At 35.1% G+C, this 19,339-nt stretch overlaps 1 protein-coding gene across 10 annotated transcripts in view; it reads right to left on the bottom strand.

The window, feature by feature from the left end:
* Positions 1-19,339, bottom strand: part of Pak3 (p21 (RAC1) activated kinase 3) — a 255,810-nt gene that overhangs the window by 45,295 nt on the left and 191,176 nt on the right. For all 10 annotated transcript variants that reach the window (XM_047535566.1, XM_047535569.1, XM_047535571.1 and 7 more), the window contains 3 exons: positions 13,008-13,139; positions 10,717-10,882; positions 2,667-2,730 (listed from right to left, as the gene is read on the bottom strand). In XM_047535566.1, the coding sequence (XP_047391522.1) occupies positions 2,667-2,730; positions 10,717-10,882; positions 13,008-13,139 (362 nt within the window). The remainder of the gene's footprint in view (positions 1-2,666; positions 2,731-10,716; positions 10,883-13,007; positions 13,140-19,339) is intronic.

Genomic DNA, 19,339 nt, shown 5'->3' with positions numbered 1-19,339 from the left:
TCTGTATATCAAAGGAAAAAATAAAGCAAAGAAACAACTTACAGGATGATAGAAAATATTAACAAACTATATATCTGATAAGAAGTTAATACTCAGAATATACAAGAAATTCAATTCCAGTGAGAAAAATAATACAATTTTAAAAATGAGAAATAGGGCTAGAAAAAAACAAGGAAATAGACCTAAGAAAGCATACAAATGTTCAATAGGTATCAGAAAAATTGGTTAATGTCACTACTCATCAGGGAAATACAAATGAAAATTTCAAGGAGGTATTACTTTACTATAGTAATAATTCATCAAAAAGACTGACTATAACAAGTACTGGCAAGAATATGAAGAAAAGGAAATGCTCACATTCTGTTCTTGAGAATGTGAATGGAAGTTCCCCAAAATACTAAAAACAGAATTACCATATGATCTAGTAATTCCACTACTGGTAGAAAATCCAAAGGAAATTAAATTAGAATGTGAAAGAGACATTTGCACTTCCATGTTTATTGCAGGACTATTCACAATAACCAGGAAGTGGAATCAACCCAAGTGTCCATCAACTAATGGACAAAGGAAATGTGGTAATGGGCACAGTGGCGAAAGTCTGTAATCCCAGTGACTCGGGAGGCTGAGGCAGGAGGATCGTGAGTCCAAAACCAGTCTCAGCAAAAGTGGGGTGCTAAGCAACTCAGTGAGACCCTGTCTCTAAATAAAATACAAAATAGGGCTGAGGATGTGGCTCAGGGATTGAGTGTCCCTGAGTTGAATCCTCAGTACCCCCCCAAAAGAAAATGTGATCATATATGCAATGGAACACTATACAGTCATTAAAAGGAATGAAATCTTGCCACTTGTACCAACATGACTGGAACTGGAGGATATTAAGTAAAACAAGCTAGACAAAGAAAGACAAGTACTCTACGATCTCACTCATATGTGGAATGCAAAAACACTGATCTTATAGAAGTTGAGAGCAAAATAGTGGTTACCAGAGGCTGGGGAGTACAGTACGGAAGAAGGGTTGTGGAAAGATTGGTCCATGGATATGAAGTTATTGTTAGGAGAAGTAAGTTCTGATACTCATTTTATGCTGTGGTGGCTATAGATCATGATAATGAAATGAAAATGTTATATTTTTAAAAAGCTGAAAGAAAAGACTGAATGTTTTCAGCACAGGAAGAGATATATACTGGAGGAGATAGATATGCTCACCCTGATTTGGGCATTATGTGATATTTACATGTACCAAACATCATATAGTTACCTACAAATATGTACAATTATTATTTCAATTTGAAAAAAAGTTAAAAAGCAAAAACAACATGTAAACCCTATTTTAAACCTCCTAGCATTACATTTTAAAACATTTTCAAAGTGCAATTAATTTTAATAATATATTTTATTTAATTCAACATGTTTAAGTTTTAGCATCTCAACATCTACCAATATACATTTTACCAAGGAAATATTTCACATTCTTTTCTCATGCTGTTTCAAAATTAGATGTATATTTTATATTTACAACATGTCTCTCAATTTGGACTAGCCAAATTTCAAATGCTCCACAGTCAAATGTAAATAATGACTACCATATTGAATAACAAACAGATCTGGAAGTCTATTTCCAAATGGAGTGTATCTCTCTCCTTTACTGATAGCTTTCCCAGAGACTTAAACAATTAAAATAAAATCTGAAGCCAGCTTTTCTTTTCTTAGGCCCCTCAATACATAATATTGTCTTTTTACAACCTGTCTTGTAGTATTTAACATTGAAGCACAAAGCAAATGAGTTGAGGATTGTATACGGACTTGGGAAGGCACAGTTCTTTCAACAAAACTTTTCCTATTTCAAACACTGTTGCTTACTCAGGCCCTCCCACTTATTATCACACTAACGCCTGAGAGATAAACCTAATTATAGCTGACTTGCAAAACTGGTGAGCCCTACCTTCAGCTCCAGTGCATGATCTAACACTATGGTTCCCATGTCTAGCTAACGTTCAGGATAATCAGACGAACTTTTTGCAAAGTTTTGATTCCTAGAGCCCATGGCAGACTTCTATGTCAAATCTCTGTCACTGAAACCTTGGGGATCTTTATCTTTAACTTGTTGAAAATGATGTACACCATCTCATTTGGGGATTATCTGATCCGTTTCCTCAAGACTCAGATAATCAACTCTGCCTACCTCTCAATCATTCAGTAAGGATTTCCCCCACCTTCATTCTGTCATTTTGCAGTCTGACAAAGAAACAGGTTCTTAATCACACCATATGTGTGAGGGAACACAATAGAGGGAGTTTTCATATAGGATAAGCATTTCTAGAAGTTTACTGCTTTTCTAGGTAAACAAGTTTGAAACTATTAAATACATGGGGATCAAGATATTTGATCAATATATCTGCATACAGTCAGTAGATTCAAACTGGTTTACCTAGAAAATCAGCTACAAACTTCACTTTCAGTTCAACAATAGTGAAGATTGCAGCAGATATGTTTGTAGGTTAATTATCAGTCAGTCTGCCAGCTGGAAAGACCAATATTAAGATTGCAAAATACAAATACAATCCAAGAAATGAGAAGCATGAACTAGCAGGAATGCAAGTTGTTATTAAATTTTAATACCTGTTGCTGAGGTTCATCTTTTGATATCTCAAATAACAATCACTTACCCTTGACCAATTTTTTCAAATCTTGTATACTTTTTCTTCGGGTCCCCAACACTCACAATGCTTCCTAAGAGAGAGGAGGGGAAATGAAGAGAGAAAGAGATTTAAACTGATTAATTGATTCCCTTTAATAATTAAAATTAAGATACAAAGCCAATGACAAAAATTAAACAAATACTCCTGTGACTTGTGTAACTTACATGAAAAATGTTACTTTTTATTTGTTTTAAAAAGAAATAGTAATATATGAATTAAAGTAGTAATAATAACCCATGTTGCTTATATTAAAATTGATAATTTTTAAATATTTTTTTAGTTGTTGATGGACATAATACCTTTATTTTTATGTGGTACCGAGTATCAAACCCAGTGCCTCACATGTGCTAGGCAAGGGCTTTTCCCCTGAGCCACAAACCAAGCCCGAAATTAATGTTTGGGAAACAAAAAATGGTTGGTCATGAAATTCTCATAAAATAATATTATAGATCAGGAAATGAAAACATCTAAGAATTTTTTTACAGACTACTATTAAAATCATCATACTCTCTGAATTAGACTAAAGTTAATCACTATACTACATTTGATTCTGCTGAAAAAATTTCTATTGAGTAATTACTATACACCTACTTCTGTGCTAAGGACAATGAGGGATAGGAATGCATATAATGAAGAACAAAGTTTGATCATAAAGTAATGAGACTTATGCTTTTTAAAAACATTATCCCTGAACCTAGGACCTTACTAGTGCTTCAAACATTTGAACAGCATTATTGACATATGATTTACATACCATGAACTTTAGCCATTTAAAGGTCACAATTCAACAGTTTTTAATATATTTACAGATTTGTGCAAACATCATGATGTAATTTTAGAAAAATTAATCATTTTTAAAAGATACCTTATACCTGTTAGCAATTACTCTCTATTTTTCCTCAGTTTTCTAAACTGTCTCTGAGCAAGCACTTAAAAGTTTCTGATCAACAGGATCAAAACCAAATTCCTTAGTTGGGCACAGATTCTTCACCATCTGATACCATGTGGCTCCTTTTAACAGATCTAACTTAATATTCTTCTTTTCCTTTCTCTTTATCCCTCCTAACTTGAATTTACATGCCATCCATCACTATCCAGTACATAGGTCTTCATATAGACTTTCCCATTCCCCTTCCTGTCTAACTCATGAATTTGTAATTATCATTTAAATACAATCTTAAAGCACTCTCCTTTTTCAAATCTTCTCTGATCCCTCTAATGAGCTTACATCCTTTTCCTGGAGGTCAGGATATTTGTCTTTTCAGTTCTAAATTCAGTGCCTAGAATAGTGGCTGTCATTCAACCAATATTTGTCTGTTAAATGGATTAGAATAAAAAATTATGGGGCTGTGGTTGTAGCTCAGTGGTAAAGTGCTTGCTTAGCATGTGTGAGGCACTGAGTTCCACCCTTAGTGTCCCATAAAAATAAATAAATAAAACAAAGGTATTATGTCCATCTATAACTAAAAATATTTTTAAAAAGAAATTATATATTTGAATGCTGTGCGCTGTGTCTATAGATGATACCTCATGCAAATTTAGACAATATCTATTCTCTGGGCCAGTGGGTAACTTAATTAAGATCTAATAACACACGGGATACCTTGAGATAAAAATAGTAAAGGGTTTCTATTCATCAGATGGTTGAGGTTTCTTTGTTGTTTTTTGTAAAGGGTGTCCACGTTTCAGTAAGGTTAAATAAGACTTAGGCAATATAAGAGTTGATATGATATTTTTTCTAGTATTTCTAATCTTGCTCAGTGCTACTGTCAATTCACCCACTCTGTAGCCTGGTCAGAAATATGGAAGTGATCTTTGATTCATTCCTTACCTTCACTGCTCTCATTCAATTTCCTACCAAGTCTTGGGTCTGTATCTCTTTACTTCCTAGACAACTTTTCAATCTGTCCCTTCCTTATTATTGCCACTTTAGTTTGGCTCTCATAAACTTTTGCTTTTCTTTGTAATTTTTCTACAGAAAATAATGAACATTTATTGACCTTATTCATTATATAGTTGAACCCTAGTTCTCTGTTTGCTTCTCATCATCTCTTGCCTGGGTTATTCCAGCAGCCTCCTGTTTCCACCCTCTGCCCATTCCAGACCAGGGTCCACACCTCTCCCAAGAAGCTGGAAGTAGATAACTGATCAAAACATGTTATTCTCTGGTTCAGGATATCATAATGGTTCCCTAACATCTACAGGGTAAAGAGCTAAATTCCATGGCATAGAATACAAGGTTTCTTATCATCTGGCTCTAATTCACGATCACATCTTTTACCACTAGAACCTTATCATCTGATCAAAACAAACTTAATTGTAGCTCATGATTAGCTTCTGCTTAACAGTTTAGATGCCTCTTCTACAACTCCAACAAAACCCACCACTACCAATTCTTTGTTCAAATAACACTGACTATATTAGAGATCCTAGGCATATGCTGTTAAATCTTCTTTATGTGCCATTCTCTACCTGGAATGTCCTTCCCACATTTTCTCCATGGCAAGTTTCTATTCATGCTTTCACAACAGCTGAGATGGCCTCTTTGAGGAAGTTTTCCCTGATCCCTATGAATAAAGGCAGTAACTTCCCTTCTCTGTGCTACTACTATATTTTTCCTCTTCCTTTTTTTCTCTGTCCTTACTGGATCATATTATCTAGTTTGTTATCCCCGTTTAGACTGTTTCTTAAACATGGGAGTCATGTTGTATCACCTCTGTATCCTTAGTGCTTCCTTACACAATGCTGTTTATGAAATATATCAAGCACTCAGTAAATATTTCTTTAATTGAACTCAATTCAAATTAGGCATTGGCTTTTATAAATGCCCCATAGTTTCAGATGGGGTAAAGAATACCTGTTACATGAGCTATCTCTATAGAATACCGCCCACTTAGCAATTTCTGAGTTATTTTATTTTTCAAATTGTCTGAAGATTTCCCCACATCACTGAAAGCCATATTTTTTCAAGTCAGTTATTAATGGGTAAGTGCCTGGATCTTATTTTTTTCCTAATGAAATGATGATTTTAAAGTCACTTGAAACCATAGTTTTATTAAGCAGTTTATAGTTTTCTAAGAAAGTTTTACTATTAAGTTGCTGAGCAAACTCTTTTCCATAGACTGATCAAAAGCAAATAAACTTCGGCCCAAGCCACTTTCTGAATTATGACCAATTCCTATTGGCGGGGTTCAGTTAATGAGGCTCTATGGTAGTAAATTATTCAACTTTTATTTCCATGGTATGTAGGGTAAAAAAAAAAAAAACCTGGAAATAAATCCTCTCATGAGGATTACCAAAAGACAACCATTTTCCTGAGATTCTGCTTCTGAATTTAACTGCTGTTCAAATAAAATGGCGTCCCCTCACCCATTACCCTTCACAGGAGAGTGTGTGCTGCCATCTACTGATGTTAGGCAAGTGTATAGGAGGCCTTGTTTACAATTCTGAGTCACAAAACAAGCTTTTAAAGTAATCTCTTTCAGAGCCACAATAATTTGCTTTTATCAATTACAATACAGCAAAAGAAAAACATTGTGACATAATATTTTAAAAATTGAAAAAATCAGCAAATCAAAATTAAGAGAAAAAAAATGATAGCAATATCAAAATAATTTCCTACCAAAGCAATTCCCTAAACAGGAAACAAACCATTCACTTTAAAGTACCAGGTTTTAAGAGATCACCAAATGCTAGTATTTGAAAAAAGGGTTCATGTTGTGGTTTCAGTGGCAGAAATCCCATCAATATATTTTCTGACATGTTAAGCTAAGTTGAACTCCCACCATTAAAAGATTATCCCTTTGGCATAATGAAGTTTTTGATTATTGAGAAAAAGAAAAATAGTTTGCTAAGTTAATATCACCTCTATCTGAGGATGAATTAAGAAAGAGTTTTGAGTGGGAAATGCTGGGGGAGGGGAAGGAAAAGAATAATAGGTGCTCATGGGACTCTAGAGGAGGGAAGATGAAGACAAATTTCCTGCATTGCATGATTTTGCTGACAGTGCCTTTTGAAAATTTTAACTAAAATATAGGACTTTTTTTTTATTTTCCAACAGTTCCAGACATACCACAATGAACAAGCCAGACCCAGGCTATCTGTCTGTGCAAAACTGAAAGATGATCTGTTCATTTCAGCCATTAATGATCCCTTGGTCTGGCCCCCACAATCAGTATCTGCATGGAAGATGAATAGCCTAGTCGTTCTGTGGTTTGGACTGCCCACCTCCTAGCAATCAGATCCCTGAGGATAAAGGTGAGGATGATTAAATAGAGGCTTCCTTTTCCTCCTCCTCATGCTTGTGGGGTCCACTCTGGTGTGGGATGTAGGCCATCCTTCAGCTTCCCTGCCTCCCTTTACCCTCTCCTTTGTCTCTCAGCACAAGCTCTTCTACTCCTTTCCCAAACTGTAATGATACCCCCCAATTCCAGGTCCTCGATCACTTTCGCAAAGAGACAATGCATGTGAGATTTTTAGTTTCATTCTGTCCCACTATAAGTACTGAAAAATATGGCCACTCTCATCTAGTGAAAATAGCACAAGTCACTTTTTAAAAATTTGTACTTGTAGATGGACAGAATGTCTTTATTTTATTTATTATTTATTTTTATGTGGTGCTAAGGATGGAATCAAGTACCTCACGCATGGTAGGCAAGTGCTCTACCACTGAGCCACAGCCACAGCCAACAATAGTCATTTTTATGCTATTGTTTATTTTGATAGATGTCTTACACACTTTAACTCATTTAGTCTTCACTCATTATATTCCTAATATCATCTCCATTTTTTTAGATGAAGAAACTGAAGTTAAAAGAGGTTAATTGATTTGCCCACGCACACACCGCTAGTCTGTGTCAATGACTCAGACCCACTTATGACTTGGTTCAATGCTTGTCCCAGCTGCTAGAGTTATAGCTCAGTGATAAAGTACTTATTTAGCATGAGCACAGTTCTGGGTTCCATCTCCAGCACCAAAACAAAACAAAACAAAAACATGTGTGTTTCATTGTATTACCTTATTAAGGCTTCATATTCATATAAGAAAATAATATCTACCAGTTTTTAAATAACTGGATGTGCCAGGTACATTTGCTGAGGTTATTACATGCATTATTCTCATTTGAGTACCACAATGGTATAAGGTTAATACCACTTACTACTAATATCTCAAGTGATGAGGAAAAGAGGCCCTGAAAAGTTGAATAACTAGATCAAAGTGACACAGTTAGTAACAGTGGGTCTGCAATTTGAATCTGGGTGTTTCTGACTCCAATGTCTGTCCACTTAGGTTGAGCTCCCTAGAGTCCATCCTAGAGACAGAGTTCTTAAATGTAGTTATGATTCTTAACTTCGTTTGGCAGATAAGAAATGAAGCTCACTGGGGATAAATGACTTGTCTAAGGTTACCCATTGTGTTAATGGCAAAGTGCACAGAGAGGGCGATCACGAAGCAAGGGCAAGAAAGCACAACCTTGCAGACTTTGACAGTAGTTCAGCCTGGTTCTACTCATTAAGAAGCACTCCTCCATTTCTCTGCTGGTTCTGCCTGCCAAGATCCACAGGTATAAGGTAAAACAGTCACAGGTGGCCTGCTGACTATAGGAAAAGTGATTTTGAGCCTAAGAATAAAGTCCAATACAGAAAAGAACACTCAATTTTTAATAAAAATGTTATCAAAAATAGCTTTTCCCTCTCCATCGTGTTGCTTAGTGTATAAGAGAATAAACAAGAAATCATAGAGGCCACATCTCCAGGACATTTATAGTTTGCAAAACAAGCAAGAATTCAGCTTAGGAAAATAATGTTTGTCAGCTACCTTAAGAAAGGTACAAATGCATTTTCATTACGATCCATCCAATGAGATTTGAAGCAGATACTCAATATCAGACTGTTTTACTAAAGCAAGGCTATAAGATGTTTAAAATCTAATATAATCTCACCAGTCATATCTATGTGTACAGAACAAAGGAAGAAAATAAGGAAATAGTCTAAGTAATTGAACTTAAATTATCCAGGTGATTCTTTCATTTCTTCCTTCCATTTTACATAAAGAGCTGGAATATGCAGAAGCAAACTGGGTAATGGAAAATGTGTAAGCCTTGAAGTCCTACAGATAGGCGGTTAAAATCTGGCTCTGTCACTCATTACTGTAGTTTGGTGACTTAGTCACTTAAGCCTTTTAGAGCTTACTTTCAGTGACCTATAAAATAAGGACATTCAAATCTATCTCAAGGGATTACTGAGAAAATTAACCCTGATAATGTATGTAAAGTGGGCAGCACAGAAAGTGCCCAGTAAATGTGAATGAATATGGTTGTAATAATAAATGGCTGGTACGAGTGCTAGAAGCATATTTAATCACATAGAGTAAAGTCAGTTTGCTGAAGTCCCACAATTTCAATTGTGAGTGCTCATTAACGGCTGCAAAGTCAACCTTTGCCTTTCCAAAAAACCTCTAGTTCAAAACGTCTCAACTTCAGAAGTGATGACATATGGGGATGGATAACACTTTGTTGTGAAAGGGAAGGAAGGGAAGTATCCTGTGCATTGCAGGATGTTTAGAACATCGCTCGCCTCTATCCACTAGATGCCAGCAGCACTCTGAATTGTGACAACACTGCAGACACAGCAATATGTCCCCCACAGAGGAAAAGGGTCCTGACCACCACCTCCTCAGAGCCTCCTTGTGGCCTACAGGTGCAACTGCTCGCTTTCTTTTCTCAGTTCCTTTTAGATCAATTGTCTGAAAACAGATTACCTCTTATTCTCTGATTGTACTATGCTATTAAAACTTATGCTTCAAAAAAAATTGTAAGTTTCTTGTTTATAGGAAATTATCTTTCTATTGTGTCTTCAAAGTTTCTTGCATAAAAGTAGGAACTCAGCAGAGGTGTATATTTTCACGGTTTTTTTTCATTTATTTAAAAAGTATTTGTTGAGTGACTATGTATTAGGCACTCACTATGAATTGGACATATAGGGAAAAACAGTGTCACTGCCTTATTAGAATATCTACTGAAGGAGACAGACCACTGTGGTGTGAATTTTACCATGATAAACAATAAATATAGTAGAGGGAGCCTTCTAACTCAGACTGGGAAAGTCAAGGCAGGCTTTCTCAGGGAGTGAAATTTTGAGGTGAGTTTTAAAAGATGAGTAGCACTGATTGCAATTTTGTATGAGTTTAATAAATATGATGCATAGACCTTTGACTCTTTTTAGAAGAAAACATGAATTTTTATCTTCTTGACCCAGAAAACTGACTATAACATGAGTGTTTTGAAAAACTGGTAAATAGTGTATGTGCACAAGCATGTACAAGCTGATGAAATTGTGGTAGGAGACTATGAACATTTGCTAGCTCTGCCCTCAACCCCACATAGAAATACTACTAAATTAAGGGAAAGGGCTATTTTACTTGTGGTTGCAAGTACTGATTAACTATGATGGGCTCTGAGGTTGACTTTTTTATCGTGATTGATCAGTTGGGACCCTTGGGGTAAGGTTATAAGACTACTATATCCTTCTTGGTGTTTTAATTTCTTTCTGTGTGTGGGGAGAGTAGGAATTGAATCCATGGGTGCTCTACCACTGAGGTGTATCCCTAGCCCTTTTAATTTTAAGAATATCTAGCTAAGATGCCTAGGGTGGCCTCAAACTTGTTATCCTCCTACTTCAGTCTCCTGAGTTACTGGGATTACAGGTGTCCACCACTGTGCCTGGATTGGTGGGGTAATCTTAAGACAAAAATCTCTTATGTGATTTGTTTTGTCATGCTGTTATCTTAATTGATATTTTTTTTCAAGTAAAAATATTTCATTGTTGTCAAATTAGGAGAGTTACCTAGTATATACAGTGAGTCCCAAACTTTTCATCTCATGACTTCAGGTATCCTGGAGTTCATACAAGTAGATACAAACTTCTAAAAGATCAATCCTCCTTCTAAATGGATTATGAGAAAGTTTCTCTTGAAGAAAGTAATGTTGGCAACAAACCAACAAACAAAAAAACTCACTTAGCTTCTCTAGGATCTCCTCATCTGTCATCTTGGATTTTTTCCTTTGCCGATCTGTATTCCTGTACAAAGTACTAGAATTGGCATTTTCAGCAGAAGGTGGTGTGACTTCTTTATTTGGTGCTGCTGGTGAAGCGATAGATTCAACCACAGAACGAGTATAGATCTAAAATACACAATAACAAAAAGGTCTGTAATTAAAACAACAGGTCAAGGAATAACTATGATATTGAGACACATTCATTTCAATGAGCTTTTAATTTTAATTTCATTTTTAGGGGGTACCAGGGATTGAACTTAGGGATACTCGAACACTGAGCCACATCCCCAGTCCTATTTTATATTTTATTTAGAGACAGAGTCTCACTGAGTTGCTTAACACCTTGTTTTTGCTGAGGCTGGCTTTGAGCTCAAAATCCTCCTGCCTCAACCTCCCGAGCTACTGGGATTATGGGCATGCACCAGTGTGCCCAGCTCAATGAATTTTTAAAGACAACAGATTATCTATTTAAAAGAACTTCAGGTAACTTCAAGTACACTGCCATTAAAAGATCCTGGGAGCTAATCTTTTGAGTTCCCTATACATCACCCTGCTAATTCTGTTTTTGGTGCCTCTGCCTATGCAATTCTTCGTATCTGGTTCCTATGGATTTTGTTCTCCATCTTAACTTCTGAAGTAGTTTTATAACTTAGTAGTATTTATGTATTTTTGTTCTCATTAACTCATTATTTAATGTGATAATCTTGTGTTCTCAGTGACTTAAAAACTAGCATCATAATGGTTCAAAACCATATTTGGAGAAAAGATAACCTTTTAAACAAATGGTGATAGAAAAATTGAATATACATACGTAGAAGAACGAAACTTGACTGATATCTCATTCTAGACAAAACTAAACACAAGGCAAATCAAAGACCTAGGAATTAGAAAAGAAACCCTGCAATTGCTAGAAGAAAGTGTAAGTATAACACTCTAACATGCCGGCACAGGAACTGACTTCCTTAATAAGATTTCGAAAGTGCACAGAATAAAATTAAAAAATCAGTAAGCGAGAAGGCATCAAATTAAAATCTTCTGCACAGCAAAGGTAGTGATTAGGAGTGTGAAAAGAGAGCCTACGAAATGGGAGAAGATCTTTGCCACCTGCTCCTCAGATAGGGCATTAATATCTGGAATATAAAAATAACTCAAAAAACAACACCAAAAAAACTCACACAATAAATGGGCAAAATAATTAACATCTCTAACAATCAGGGAAATGCAAATCAAAAGTATATTGAGATTTTGTCTCACTCCAGTCAGAATGGCAATTACTGAGAATATAAATAATAATAAATGTTGGCAAGAATGTGGGGAAAAGGGTACACTCATTCACTGTTGGTGGGTCTGCAAATTAGTGCAACCACTCTGGAATGTAATATGGAGATTCCTCAAAAAACTAGGAAGAGAATCACCATATGACCTAGCTATTCCACTCCTATTGGTCTCCTTGGTCTATAGCCAAAAGATCAAAAATCATCCTACTATAAAGATGCAGCCACATCAAAACAGTCACAATTCACAACAGTAAAGCTATGAAACCAACCTAGGTGCCCTTCAACAGATGAATGGATAAAGAAAATGTGGTGTATATACATAATGAACTATTATTCAACCATAAAAAAGAATGACATTATGGCATTTGCTGGCAAATGGGTATAAATGGAGATCAAAATACTAAGTGAAATAAGTCAGACCCACAAAGTGGAAGGTCAAATGCTTTCTCTGACATGCAGAAGCCAGACCAAAATAAGGAAAAAAAGAAAAGGGCGGGGGGGGGGGATTCCATGAAAATAGAAGATCAGTGGAGTAGAAAGGGGAGGGAGGAGGGACAAGATAAGGAAAGGCAGTGAAGTGAATGAATGAATCTGACCTAACTTCCATACGAATATACCACAGCAAATCTCACCTTTATTTATATCCACAAGGCACTGATTAAAAAAAAAAAACTATAAATAGCAGAAAGATGAGTATAGTGTAGGGAAGGGAACGGGGGAGGGAGGAGAAGAGGGAAAGGGGAAGTACTGGGAACTGAATTAGAACAAATTATATTGCATAATTTTATAATTCAAAATGAATTATAATATTATATATAACTAAAAAAATGAATCAAAAACAGCATCATATCTTATACTCAAGTTCTGGGAACATAATATATGCTGTTTAGGTTCCTAGTTGATTAACTATATTCTAAATCTATGTTCCACAGGTCATCTTTTGAATCACTTGGAAATAATTGCTTGTGACTTACTGATTTTGTATGCTCTGGTCTTGGTGCAATAACTGGTGGGGGCTCATTGTCATCTTCTTCCTCCTCCTCTTCTTCATCTTCTTCTTCAGATACAGGAGGAGCTAAAGGAGGCTCAGAAGCTGTTTTTGTACTCTTAGAGAAAAAAGTTTAAACACTAGGTATTAATTCCTCATTGTTTTTCTTCGGAAATGAGAAAAAAAAATGAAATATTTAAGCATGTAGGGATAGGAAGGAACTATGTATTTTACAAATGAGCAGAACTATCTACAATTTGGTGTATGGGACGTGCTCACATTCAGAGATCAGTTCATTTCATGATGGAATGGACAATTTTGTTTTCCACAGAGCTCAAAAACAGTGAACTATTTATTCATTTAATATTTTAAAGTTCAATGTTTTTGAATCCAAAGAGTACTTAAAAAATCAAATTGCCATTAAAGCCTTGAATCTGTACTGGATACATTAAAAATTTATTGACTGAGGGTTTGTAATTTGAAAAGGGCAGAGCATGCATATGGATACCATATTAATACAGCTCTGCAAATGCTCACTAAGAAAAAGCAAGCCAATAAATGTTTCTTCCTTGTTCAGCCTCCTGAAAAGAAGCACTCAGACAGTAAAAGAAATGAAGATCTAAACACCTATCTAATAAATAATTGTTTGATGTTAATAAATAGGTTAATGGTGATTTGCAATGACTAATAAATTCTAATGGCATCACCAACAATAACAGCCACCATCACAATACGTAGGATCATTCATGTTAACATAGGGGCAGAATGGTTTCAAAGATGATTTTTAAAAAAACTAAGGTCAGGGCTGGGGTTGTAGCTCAGTGGTAGAGGCCTTGCATGCATGAGGAACTGGGTTCAATTCTCAGCACCACATATAAATAAATAAATAAAAATTAATTGACAACTAAAAAATATTTTATAAAAAACTAAGGTCATGGTTCTCAAAGTGTGGTCCCCAGCTTAGCATCATCAAGCAACTTGTTAGAAATACAAATTTTTAGGCTCCATCCATGCCTATAAGTCAGAAACTCTGCAAATTGGGCACAACAATATGCATTACAACAAGCTTTACATGTAAGTTTGATGCATTGTCCAATACAGCAGCTACCAGCCACGTATGATTGCTGAACACTGAAATGCAAGTAGACTGAATTGAGATGTGTTCTAAGTGTAAAGTACATTCCATGTGTTAGGTACTTAACATGAAAAAAAATTTTAAATATATAGATATATTGAAATATTATTTTAATATGCTGGATTAAATTAAATATATTATTAAAATTAGTTCAACCCATTTCTTTTTACATTTTTAATATGATTGATAGAAAATTTAAGGTGAATTTAAATTTATTGTTCATATTTCTGTTGAACAGTGCTATTAGAGAGGCTTTGTGGTTTTCTTGCTTTTGCTTTTTGTGTATTTATTTCTTTATTGTTTACACTTCTGGGTATACTGCTCACAGTAATCCTACAATGAATTTTTATTCCTCAAGTTCAAGATCCTGAAGCAGTTACAGGCATCCTATAAAGACTACTAAATTGAAAGAACTCAGTCTATGATTAAAAATTCATTATGGATTTTCTATTACAATGTAAATTACCTATTGTGGAATCATAAGTTATAATCATATATCTGATAGGAGCTAGCAACATTTAAATATTTTGACAAAGAAGACAACCTAGAATTGATAAATATGTGAAAGAATATTTCCCTAATATAGATGTTAAGTGGTTTATAGATTGTAGTTTATGTGTATTAGACATTGGTTTTCTTATATATGCACCTATATTTATTCTTAATTTTGTCATAATAACCAGGCCATGATAGCATAATATGGCTATATCAATAGCAACATATGTTGACAGCACCAAGTTTTCAGGTTTAAAAAAATCACTTTCTTCTTGTGAAATACTAACTATTCAGGGCAATTCAGTTGGGTACAGGAAGAAATTACCTTTAGGTTATTGTATTTGTTTTGATATTTTGTTCTTTCTGGAAAGTTGTTCTGTCTTATGATTGTTGGGATCAAGAATATACCTAATGACAGTTCCTTGGTAGAACAAGAACATTCATACAAACTGAGTACACTTTTTATATGAAAAATGGTGCTATTTTATCCTTTAGGTAGTATAAACCTTGCCTGGGGATGATAAGCTTTATGCAGGCATAAGAAAAAGTTTTAGGTTAGAACCAATCATCAGTTCTAAAAGAACACGCTAAAACCATAAAATAAATTAATCAATTTCTAATTAAATGTCTATTGAATATAATATCAATTTAACCAATTAATTAAATATAGCACTTATAGAAATTTAATTACATTGAAAACAAATTGTAGGTTAGATTTTCTTAGTTATCAACAATTCTTGAGTACTCACAAAGATTTGCCAAGAAATTATACATAATTATACATTAAATGTTACTTATAAGCAAATCATTTCCAAAAAAAATAAAGAAAAAAAATTGTAGCAGAATATAAAGTGGAGTATAGGAGTCCTTTAATATGGCTACTAGAACTTACCATGTGGCCTCCATAAGTATGGTATAAAAATTCTTACTAGGATCTAACAATGACCCTGGTGGCAAATACAATAACCCAAGGTCTAGTCTTCTTGACCCAGCTATCAGACTGTTGTCAAATGGCAGGATGACTGTTGTCAAAACCAATTAGTGCCTACCGGACAAGAAGTAACCTTTCATATTTCAAGTGTTGTTATTGTGGTGGGCAAGAGCCATCTGCACAATTTCACTATTTTGTTTCTTTGGGTACTAGGGATGGAACCCAGGAGGCGCTTTACCACTGAGCTACATCCCCAACATTTTTTTTTTTTTATTTTGAGAGAGGAGCTTGCTAAATTGTTTAGGGCCTTGCTATGTTGCCAAGGTTGACTTCAAACTTGCAATCCTCCTGCCTCAGCCTCCTGAGTTGCTGGGATTATAGGAGTGTGCTACCATACCCAGCATTTCTTAAGATTCATAACTATATATTTACTATTCTAATTTCAAATGGGGGATATTATCTATCTCCAAGAATGAACTTTGGGGACTATTAGAAAACCTGAAGTTTTTTGTTCTCTGAAGGTTTATGGGAGAGGAGAAAGATATTTCTATTTACCTTGGATCATACACAATCCTGCCATTTTAGTTGATTGGTTGGAGAGAATGTGTAGACTTCAGAGGACAGTATATTTTGGATTGTGGTTATGCCAGGGAGCATTAATTCCCCAGCAATCAACCTAAAACTGCAGTCCTGGGGTTGGGGATGTAGCTCGGTAGTAGAGCACTTGCCTAGCAAGTATTAGGCTCTATGTTCAATTTCTAATACTGCAAAAACAAACAAGCAAACACCCAACCTTGGTACTAAAAACTGGAATTAAAGAAATTCCCTGTTTCTGTCTTAAAAAATAACAGAACTAGGCATACTTTCTTATCACCATATAAAAAATACTGGGGTTAGCCATAGTTTTTGCCCCTGTATTAAATAATATCAGTACAGACATGCTTTACTGTTCTTCTATTAAATAATACTGAGAATAAACAAAAATAACTTCTCACTTTAGGAAATACTTGTTTCTGGAAGATTATAAACCAGTTAAAGTAGATTATTTATTATATTAAAAACTTGCCCACCAAGGCTCACCTCAAGATCCTTATCTTGTTATATTCAATGAGCCAAAGCTATTTTACTATAAAGAGTGCATGATGTTAACCCATTTCTTACCTTGCAAGTCCTGTTTTAAATTCATACAGCTCAAGGCTGAAACCCATATTTGCTTCCCTGACAGTCCTTCTCTAAGACACTGCTAAGACTCTGTAGGTAGTAGTCATTTTTGCTGCGGTGATAAACTAAGCTTTGTTTGATAAGTTTTTGTAGTAGTCCTTTTTGGAGTGTTTTCATACTTTCTTCCAGACTGAGAATTACTACATTTTATTTTTTAAAAATTGTAAAAATGTAGATAGATGGAAAGTATGGCATATTTTTGTCTTACCAAACTTAGATATTTTTGATACTCTTATGATGAACACATTGGGGCATGGGAGGTAGTTATTAACCTGAGTAGGGTGAAGGACTCTTAAAAACGAGAAAGATTTGGCTCCTCTCTCTAGAAAAATACAGGTAGAAACCTTTTTTTAACATATAATTTCAAGGGTTCATAGATCTTGTGAAACTATCTATGAATTCCAAGTTATGAACCCTGATCAAGAGAATGCACCAGCTAGAGGAACTATTTTAGGAAACTATCTTCTATTTGATCTTAACTTCTAGAGGCCAAAGGAATTAGAAGGAAGGACCTTAGATACTTTAGATGATAGAAAATATGGTTTTGGGGGTCACTGTTGGTGTTTGTTTAAAATTGAGAATTCATAGTTTCATTGCAGGTATATTTTGAGAATAGACTCCTGGAATCTGCATCCTAACAGACTTCACGTAATTCTGATGCACACAGAAGGAAAAAAAATCACTAGTATAGATAAGCAAAATAAACCAGTTCTAAAAAAGAACAATCTGTCAACTGCACATTCAGTTTCTTTAGCAAATGATGGCATATTCATATTAATTGTTTTTACCTTCACTTGGAATAATAGCTCAGGATCCCATATATATCATTTCATTTTTAGCAGTGCAATCAAAATATAAAATTTAAAAATTGGCTTCAAGTTGAAGAGTGGGTCACTGAATAGTAATTAGAATTTAATACACTAATATCAAAGAAATTGTGACAAGTGATATGTGAAACAGATGAGAACATGAGAGTTATTGTTGAATTTAATATTAATTACATAGGCATCTGTTTAAAATATTTAGAAAATACAACATTGCTTATACTTTAATTTCTACCCAGACTATTAAAGGATGCCAAAACTTGTGATCAGGTCAGGCTGTGCCTATACAGAGTAGTCAGGAGCATTATCAGATCCTGTATGATAACCAGGGCTACTGGGTGTGTTTCTAACATAAAAAGGCATATGCAGTATGATATACAGCATGAAGTACAATCTCTCTAGAGAACCATAACAAAAACAATAACTGTGGGTTGGGGTTGTAGTTCAGTGGTAGAGCACTTTCCCAGCATGTGTGAGGCACTGAGTTTGATCCTCAGCACTACATAAAACTAAATAAATAAAGGTGTTGTATCCATCTACAATTAAAACAAAACCAAACCAAAAAACACTAACTTCAGTTTTCCCTTCCTAAGTCACTGAGTCCCACTGAAGTAATCCTAACTGAACTTAAGGGTCCAATTCTATTTGATCACTGGGAACCTAGCCTTAGTCAAGCAGTTTAATCAATTATCTATACTTGGAAGTCCTGCCAGTCCTTTAGACTCAAACTGTCTACCAGGAAACTCAGTATCTTCCAACAGAAATCTGCATCTCCTGAAAGATAACATCCTCATATTTTCATTTGCTCACATATTATTTTTTAAAATTTTGTAGTTGTAGATAAACAGCATGCTTTTATTTTATTTATTTATTTTTTTGTGGTGGTAAGGATCGAAAACAGTGCCTCACATATACTAGGCAATTGCTCTGCCACTGAGCTATAGCCCCAGCCCTCATTATTTTTTGGTACTGGGGATTGAACCCAGGGGCACTCAACCACTGAGCCACTTCCCCAGTCCTTTTTTTGTATTTTATTTAGAGACAGAGTCTTGCTGAATAGCTGATTTGCAGAGTCTGACTTTGAACTTGTGATGCTCCTGCCTGAGCCTACTGAACCACACTCACATATCATTTTAAGCCAAGAATCATATTTGATCTCATCATTTCCTCCAACATACAATCAATAATCAAAACATTTCTAGAATTTGAATGTAATTTCCATTCCTATTGTCACCACCTCACATTAGGTCCTCTGGTACAGGTGCTTACTTAAGAGTATTTTCTCCACTCCTCTCTCCCTTCATCTGGTCTCACCTTCTTTTGTCAATTAATTCTGGACATTCACCATTAGACTACTCTTCACAAAGGATAACCTTTAATCGCAGCACTGTCCTGCTCCAAAACACTTCAAGGGATTCCCACTGCATATTGGAAAAGTCAGATTCCTTCCAATACCATTTAAGGGTCTCTGATTTAACCCAACTTTTCTTTCAAGGCTTCACTCCTATATTTCCTTTTCTAACATCCAGTCTTCATTCTCACACTTTTCCTTTTGCTAAGAATGCCCTTCCCCATTTTCACACATTCCAATCTCATCCTATCTTTAAGATCTAGCTCCAATGCCACCTTTTATATGATGCATTTTCTATTTTAACATTCAATAAATATAGATCAAGTGCCTATTTGGTACCAAGCAATGAGTTTAAGCTCTC

This window comes from Sciurus carolinensis, chromosome X (genome assembly GCF_902686445.1).
Source record: "Sciurus carolinensis chromosome X, mSciCar1.2, whole genome shotgun sequence".
NCBI classification, from domain to species: Eukaryota; Metazoa; Chordata; class Mammalia; order Rodentia; family Sciuridae; genus Sciurus; species Sciurus carolinensis.
The sequence above is the reverse complement of the archived record's forward strand: the minus strand, read 5'-3'. Positions and strand labels throughout refer to the sequence as shown.